General features: G+C 43.2%; 1 protein-coding gene across 1 annotated transcript; it reads right to left on the bottom strand.

The window, feature by feature from the left end:
• Positions 1–1,092: 1,092 nt before the first annotated feature.
• Positions 1,093–4,026, bottom strand: LOC138870743 (uncharacterized). The gene is made up of 7 exons (XM_070148578.1): positions 3,729–4,026; positions 3,081–3,410; positions 2,575–2,972; positions 2,267–2,529; positions 1,963–2,056; positions 1,409–1,615; positions 1,093–1,287 (listed from the first exon to the last, which is right to left on the bottom strand). The coding sequence occupies exons 1-7, from the start codon at positions 4,024–4,026 to the stop codon at positions 1,093–1,095; spliced, it is 1,785 nt and encodes a 594-aa protein (XP_070004679.1).
• Between the last annotated feature and the right edge of the window lie 5,160 nt (positions 4,027–9,186).

The following is a 9,186-nucleotide window of genomic DNA, read 5'->3' as shown; positions in this document are numbered from 1 at the left end:
AACTGAACCTTTACTGATGCATTGTTCTTTGACCTCAGCTTCCGAACCTGCCTGTCCAAAATAGCCACTGGATTCTCAAAAAAAATAGATCCTTGTCCAACTGGACTGAGCTAAAATCGAACACGTGAAACTGATCGTCATGATATCTCCGGAGCATCGAAACATGAAATGTCGGATGAACTCTTAGTAGGCTGGGAGGTAAGGTAAGCTCATAAGCAACCTCCCCAACACGCTGCAACACCTCAAATGGACCAATAAACCTTGGGCTCAACTTGCCCCTCTTTCCGAACCTTATAATGCCATGCATAGGCGAAACCCGGAGCAAGACCCGCTCTCCAACCATGAATGCAACATCACGAACCTATTCACATAACTCTTATGTCTAGACTAGGCTGTGCGAAGTCTATCCTGAATCACCTTAACCTTCTCCAAAGCATCTAGAACCATGTCTGTACTCAATAATCTAGTCTCGCCCGGCTCGAACCAACCCACTAGAGACCGACATAGCCTATCATACATAGCCTCACACGGTGCCATCTGAATGCTGGAATGATAACTGTTGTTGTAAGCAAACACCACGAGTAGCAAGAAATGATCCCATAAACATCCAAACTTCATCACACACATACAAAACATATCCTCTAGTATCTAAATAGTGCACTCGGACTTCCCGCCCATTTGAGGATGAAATATTGTGCTTAACTCAACCCGAGTACCTAACTCATGTTGTACGGCCCTCCACAACCGTGATGTAAACTGCGTACCCTGGTCAAAGATGATAGATACCTGCATGCCATAAAGCTTGATAATCTCGCGAATATAAACTCCAGCCAGCTTCTCGGAGGAATAGGTAGTCATCACAAGAATGAAATGAGCTTATTTGGTTAGCCTATCTATAGTCAACCAAACTGCATCAATCTTTTGCTAAGTTCGTGGGAGTCTAACAACGAAATCAATAGTGATCCGCTCCCATTTCCACTCCGGAATCTCTAAGTTCTAAAGCGATCCACCCGGCCGCTAATGCTCATACTGCACCTACTGGAAATTTAGGCACCGACTAATATACTCCACTATATCTTTCTTCGTCATCTTTCACCAGTCATGCTGCCTCAAGTCCTGATATATCTTCGAGGCACTTGGATGAGTAGAGTACCGCGAGCTGTGAGCCTCCTGAAGAATGAACACACGCAAACCGTCTATATTAGGCACACACAGCCTGCCCTGCATCGTCAAAGCACCATCATCCTCAATAGTAACCTCCTTAGCATCACCGTGCTGGACTATGTCCTTAAGGACAAGCAGATAGGGGTCATCATACTGACGCTCTCTGATACGATCATAAAGATAAGATCGAGAGACCACACAAGCCAATACTCGACTAGGCTCAAAAATATCCAATCTCACAAACTGGCTGGCTAAGGCCTGAACATCCAACCATGGGCCTCTCCGCTTCCAGAAGAGAAGCTAAACTCCCCAAACTCTCTGCCCGACAGCTCAAAGCATCGTTCACCACATTGGCATTCCCTGGGTGGTACAAAATGGTGATATCATATTCCTTAAGCAGCTCTAACCACCTCCTCTGAGGCAAATTAAGATCCTTCTGATTGAACAAATGCTGCAAACTCCGGTGATCAGTGTAGATTTCACAAGTGACAACATACAAATAGTGCCTCCAAATCTTCAAGGCATGAACAATAGTAGCTAACTCAAGGTCGTGGACATGATAGTTCTTTTCATGCACATTCAGCTGTCTGGACGCGTAGGCAATGTCTTGTCAAAGCCTCTCCAATCATTGAATAATTGTTCAACGCTTTCTCTCGCATGCCTCTGTGGAGCCCATCCCTCTCGTTCTTACAGAAGATATAAGGGGGATACCCTACAGTCATGCGTCAACAGCGCATCGAGGCCAACTCGCGACGCACCACAATAAACTGTATAAGACCCCGAACCTGAAGGCAATACCAATACTAGGGCCATAGTAAAATCTATCTTGAGCTTCTGGAAGCTCTCTTCATACTCTTCCGTCCATCTGAACGGAGCACCCTTCTGGGTCAGCCTGGTCATAAGTGTTGCAATAGATGAGAATCCCTCATTAAATCAAAGGTAATAACCCGCCAAACCAAGAAAACTCTGGATCACTGTAGCTAAGAATGGTCTGGGCCAACTCTGCACCGCTTCCACTTTCCTCGGATCCACCTTGATCCTTTCACTCGACAAAGTGACCTAAATTGCCACTGAATCCAGCCAGAACTCATATTTTGAGAACCTTGCATATAATTTCTTCTCCATCAAAGTCTGAAGCATTGTCCTTAGGTACTGCTCATAATCGTCTCGACTCCGGGAGTACACCAGAATATCATCAATAATTACAATGACGAACGAGTCAAGATAAGGACGAAATACACTGTGTATCAAATTCATAAATGATGCTGGGGTGTTGGTCAACCCAAATGACATGACAAGGAACTCGTAATGACCATACCGAGTCCTAAAAGCAGTCTTTGGGATATGTGACTCCAGAATCTTCAACTAGTGATAACCAAAATGCATGTCAATCTTGGAAAACACACTGACACCCTGTAACTGATCAAATAAGACATCAATATGAGGCAAATGATACATGTTCTTCATTGTGACGTTGTTCAATTGGCGATAATCAATGCACAGACGCATTGAACCATCATTTTTCTTCACAAACAAGACATGATCACCCCAAGGTGACACATTGGGCCGAATGAAGCCCTTATCAAGCAATTTCTGTAACTGTTCCTTCAACTCCTTCAACACAGGAGGGGCCATACGATACAAAGGAATAGAGAGGTACTGAGTGCCCGGACACAAATCAATATCGAAGTCAATATCTCTGTCGGGCAGCATGTCCGGAAGAATAGATGGAAACACCTCAGGGAAATCCCTCACTACTGGGACTATATCAACTGTAGGGGTATCAATACTGACATCTTTCACATAAGCTAGATATGTGTCACACCCCTTCTCGACCATTCATTGAGCTTTAAGAAATGAAATAACTCTGCTGGGAGTGTAATCTAAGGTACCCCTCCACACTAATCGCGGTAAACCTGGCATAGTAAATCTCATGGTCTTGGCGTGACAATCTAGAATAGCATAATTAGGCAACAACCAGTCCATACCCAAGATAACATCAAAATCTACCATGCTAAGCAATAATAAATTGGCTCTAGTCACAAAACCACTAAGAGTAATCAAACACGACTGATGCATATGGTCCACAACAAGAGAATCTCCCATAAGAGTAGACACATAAACAGGGGAACACAGACAATCCCGAGATAAGCCCAAATATGGAACAAAATAAGATGACACATAAGAATAAGTGGAGCCTGGATCGAATAGAATCGATGCATTTCTATGACAGATCGGAACAATACCTGCAATGACAAAATCGGAAGCAACAAGCTCTGCACAAGCAGAAAAGGCATAGTATCTAGTCTAGCTTCCCCTTATAGGGCGACCTCTGCCTCCCCGACCTCCACCTTGAGATGGCTGAGAAAGTGGAGTGGTACCTAGTGCGGTAATAATAGCTTAGGAACCCTGTGGAGCACGCTGTGGCTGAGAAGTCTGTAGAGGTGCACCCCTCCTAAGTCTAGGGCTATCCCTCACCATATGATGAGTGTCACCATACTCAAAATAAGCTCTGGGAAGGCGTGGCTATTGTGGCTAGCTCGGGCAAGGTCTACTGGACCGACCGCTAATAGCACCCCGTGCAGAAGGCACACTAGATACCGGAGATGCATAATAAGGCTCCTGAGGTCTAGGAGGAACTGGATTACCACTGGCGGCTAGAAGAGCTGGATGAACGATGAGACTAACATAATCCCTACCATGATGAACTACAACTGAAGCTCGGGCACTAGAATAATGGCCAGAGTCTCGAGACCTCTTGGCCTCTCTCTCCTCCCTATTCCGAGCAAGCATGACCTCTACCCTCCTAGCAATACTCACCACCTGTTGATACGAGATATCCATATCCAACTCTTGGGCCATGCTAGTCTTGATGCTGGGAATGAGTCCCTCAATAAACCGACGAACCCTCTCTCGAACCGTAGAAACCAAGGTTGGTGAATGTCTAGCCAAGTCACTGAATCGGATTGCCTACTCTGAAACAGTCATAACACCCTGGTGTAACTGCTCAAACTCCGCGTGCCATGCGTCCCTGAGGCTCTGAGGAACATACTCTCTCAAAAACATATCCAAGAAGTGAGTCCATGTAAGGGAAGCTACCCCATCTGTACCATCCAATTCATAAGTATGCCACCGTTGATAGGCTGCCCCTCGAAGCGGGAAAGAAGTGAAAGAAACCCCACTCAAGTCTACTATGCCATAGTGCGGAGGATAAGGTGGCACTCCTCCAAAAATCTTTGAGCATCTTCTGATTCTAGACTACTGAATGTAGGAGAGTCGTACTTCTTATACCTCTTGAGCCTATGTCGCTCCTCCTCTGAAGTTTCTACCCTATTCTCGGGATGAGCTGGGGCTACAGGTGGTACCGGTATGACCTCTGGGATCTGATAGAACTGAACTCGCTGCTCTGGGGTGCGGGCGGTGGGAGTCTGTGCTCTTCTCTCGGCTTGAGTTGTGACTCAATAAGGGGAATGAACCCTGCCTGAGCTAGAGTGTTGTACATGCTCATGAACTATGTAAGGGTCTCCTGAAGAGTTGGAGTAGTAATAACAGGAATCTCAGGTGCCTGTGCTCCGGCTGGAGCTACTAATGGCTCCTTTATAGCAGCTCGCCCGGGTGCTCTAGCTGTACTACGTGGGCATCCTCGGCCTCTACCCCGGCCCTGGCCTCAAGCATCTCTAGCAGGGGGAGCGGGTTCCTGGTTATCTCAAGTAGCACGTGTCCTCATCATCTATGAGAGAATAGAAGACAAAAATTTAGAATTTCGATGTTAATAATCTCGCACGACAAGGAATCAAATAAAGTGGAATTTTCCTAACAGTTCCATAGCCTCCCGAAAATAATTACAAACGTCTCCGCACAGATCTGCAAGATTTTAATAAACCGGCTTGTGACTCACGACTCCTATTAACCTAGAGCTCTGATACCAACTTGTCGCAACCCAATTTCTCTCTCCATAAACCATCATGATGGCACCTAGTCCCTATGACTAGGTAAGCCTAACACTTTGTGGAAATGAAACAAAAACATGAACATTAACTACTAACAATAACAATTATCTAACAAGGAACTGAATGCCACTCGGCATATACAATTAACACTTTTGAAATGCACAAAACAATTCCTAAAACCCGGAAACCTACAAGTCACAGGCTACTAAGAAGTCTTAACTATTCTATACACCATTTCTACAGAAAGAGGGAAAAATGAACATAGGCAGGTTAGAGGCGAACTCCGAGGATCTGCGGGCGGGGGAAGATGTACCTTGAAGTCTCCAATAAGCACCATCGACTGCAACTAGTGATGAGGCTGATATGATGAACCTGGATCTGCACACAAAAAATATGTGCAGAAAAGGGAATGAGTACACCACAACTGTACCCAGTAAGTGTCAAGCCTAACCTCGGTCGAGTAGTGACGAGATCAGGTCAGGGCCCTACTGGTATAAATACAATAAAATAAGACAGGATGAAGTATCATAGTAGAAATAAATACGGAAATCTAATAGGAATAGAATCAATAAAAGCCAACAGCTCAGAACACAATGATAACAACAAGGGATCTCCCGGGATACCGTCCCATAGTGCCAAATGTAAATGAGCAGGGGGATCTACCGGAATACCATTCTGTAGTCCCAAAGTAAATATGCAGTGCTGGGGGATCTCCTCGAATATGGTTCTATAGTTTCAAAGTAAATATGCAGTACGTGGGGGAATCTCCCGGAATATCGTTTCATAGTCCCAAAATAAATATGCAACTCAACCAATAGAAATAACAATTATGGCAAGAAAACCTATAGTTTAGACTAAGTTCAAGGCAAAGAAAAGCAGGTAATTTCACTGAACATACTGGATAGAGTTCAAATAGGCAGTTAAAACACGTAGGCATGCTATTCTAACTAAAACTGGATAGTTACATATGCTTGTGTAGTTCAAATAAGGAGAAACAGATTATGACTTAGTGAAAAATGGAGTTTTACAACAAATAGCTCGTGTACGTACTCATCACCTCACGTACACAATGCTCATTTGATAAACAATACCAAATCCTAAGGGGAGTTCCCCCCCCCCCACAAGGTTAGGCAAGCCACTTACCTCGAACCAAACTCAATCAATTCGAAACAATGCTCTTTCCATGAATATCCGACTCTGAATGGCCCAAATCTATCCAAAACAAATACATAACATAAATATAACTACGAGAAACTAATTTAGCTAATGAAATCAAAGCTAAGGCAAGAAATAGGAAAAACGCCAAAAACGCCTGACGTCTCGGAATTGGGTAAAAGTCACAAATTATGAATACCCATTCACTCACGAGATCACTTGTATGAAAATTATCCAAATCCGAGGTTTACATCCCAATCAAAACTCAGAAATTCTGTTGGTGAGCTTTTCCCCCATTTTCCCAACTTTTTAGCCCAAATCCGAAATTAAATGGAGAAAACAACTTTAGATTAATAAAGTACAACTAAAAATGAGTTAGGAATCGTTACCCCAAAGCTCTCTCTGAAAATCCCTCAAAGAATCGCCAAATCCCCAACTCCCAAGTCCAAAAATGGTGAAATGAATCAATCCCTCGATTTTTCCCTTTTTCTGCCAGTCAAACCGTATTTGCGGACCATTCTTCCCACCTTCGGAGCCGCACCTACGGAAAATCCATTGCAGGTGTGGAAATGACTTAAAACTCAGAGTCCGCTTCTACGATCTAGGGGTCGCACCTGCGTGTGCGCACCTGCGGTCTTTTGTCCACTTCTGCTGTCCTTTTCTGCTTTTGTGGGTCCTAGAGCACTTATGCAATATCGCAAATACGAAACCTTCTTCGCTCCAGCAATCCCAGGTAGCCCCTCTCCTTTGCGCTTCTGCGCCTTCTCTTCTGCACTTTCACCCCGCACCTACGGTCTCCCAACACAGTTGCTAAAGCACTAGATGCCTAAACTTCAGCTATGGCCTAAGTCCAAATTTCAATATGTTGAGCATCTGAAACACACCCGAGGCCCTTGGGACCTCAACCAAACATACCAACCAATCCTAAAACACCATACGAACTTAGTCGAGCCCTCAAATCACATCAACAATGCTAGAAACATAATTCATCCTCCAATCCAAACCTAATGAACTTGAAACATCCAAATTCGACAACTGATGCCGAAACCAACTAAACCATGTCCAATTGACCCCAAATTTTTCACACAAGTCATAATCAACATTACAGACCTATTTCAACTTCCAAAATTAGATTCCGAACCTGATATCATAAATTCCACTTTCAGTCCAAAACTCCAAATATTCGACTTTCACCATTTCAAGCCCAAATAAGCTACGGACCTCCAAAACACAATCCAGACACGCCTCTAAACCCAAAATCACCTAGTGGAGCTAACGGAATCGATGGAACTCCATTCCGGAATCTTCTTCATACTATTCCGATTGCAGTCCAAATTCTAAGTCTTAAGTCTTCGTTTAAGGGACTAAGCATCGCAAACACTTCCAAAAACCAAAATGAACTTCCCGGCAAGTCCCAATAGCAGAAAAGAAGCAGTTAATCGACGATCGGGGTCTCTAACTCTCAAAACGATCGACCGGGTCATTACAAATACACTCAAAGCGTTGGACGAAAAAAATGCAAAATCAAACTTGCGCAAACACTTAAACGAAAAAGACGCAAAAAAACTTGCACAAACACTTAAATGAAAAAAGATGTAAAAAGCAAACTTGCGTAGATACTTAAACGAAAAGTACGTAAAGACTTGAACAAATAAAAGTATGCAAAGAGAAAAATTTGCATAATACTTAAGCAAAAAAGTGCTTCTATTCATAGCAAAACCAGTACAGATACAAAAGTATGGAAAAGAAAAAGAAAACAAAAACTAAGATACTGCATCTCCACGACCCAGAGGAAGAGAATCATCTGCAACACCATGAGAAGTGGATGGATCCTCCACCGGCTCATCATTTTAGCCTTCAACATCATCACCTTCCGTTTCTTCTTCAATTGTCAAGAACTTAGACCAAAACCAGAAGAATTGGTAGCATCGGGCCGGGCCGGAAGACCCTTTTTTTCTGCTAACTTTAGTTCATGGGCCTTAGCGATTTCGGCATCAAAATCAATCCTACATGTTTTGGCCTCTTCCAATGTTTTTCTCCATATGTTGTACATTACATATGTTTTTTCAACATTGAGGGAAACCGCTCGGTGCTAAAGTTATTCTTTAAGGTGGCCGACCATAGCAGAAAGGTTTTCCCGCATAGATCAAAGAGATCAGATCCTAACATCGAGGTCACGGATGGTACAGCTAAAAATTATATTATGCTTAATGGTCCTCTTATACTTCTCCTACAATTGGGCATACTTCGCCCCCGCAACTGCAAAATCTTCAGCTTTGGAATTTAAGGGAATTATTAAATCTTTTAGCGAAGGCAGTCTCACGATCGGATGCGGCAAGAATGGAATTATTGACTTCAACCAATTTGGCCTTAGTTTCTTAAAATTGAGCCCTCAATAGGGCGATCTCTTGGCCAAGAGTCACCACTTATTGCTCATTTTGCAGCAGCCGAGCCTCCAACTTAACAGTCGTAGCAACTCCAGCTTCCAATTCTAAAAGGTAAGCAGTAATTTGGTCTCGCTTGGCCAAAAGTTGATCCCACTCGGAGGTAAGTTCCTCCTTATCTTGAATCAACCTTTGGAGGCCTCGGAAGCAAGAAAATTGGCATACAGACTAAAAAATACAAATTTAAAATACTACTACTATTACACCCCATATTTTCATACGTAAAAGTACGCCATAAATAAAATGATGAATGCTCGAAAATGAGACTATTTTGGAATTATAAGTATTATGCTATTTCAAACAAGAGATAAGTAAATTCGTAAAGGTGAGAGGGCAAGCAAATCGAAGAAAATAAGTTTCATCAAAATTTGTCAATTTGGGGTAAAATACGGCCCGAACTATAATACCCGGTATTTATGGACTAGTACCATACATGGTACCACATGACCATGATAGTGAAGTATATGAGGTAT

Source organism: Nicotiana sylvestris, chromosome 6 (genome assembly GCF_000393655.2).
Source record: "Nicotiana sylvestris chromosome 6, ASM39365v2, whole genome shotgun sequence".
Classification (NCBI taxonomy): domain Eukaryota; kingdom Viridiplantae; phylum Streptophyta; class Magnoliopsida; order Solanales; family Solanaceae; genus Nicotiana; species Nicotiana sylvestris.
The sequence above is the reverse complement of the archived record's forward strand: the minus strand, read 5'-3'. Positions and strand labels throughout refer to the sequence as shown.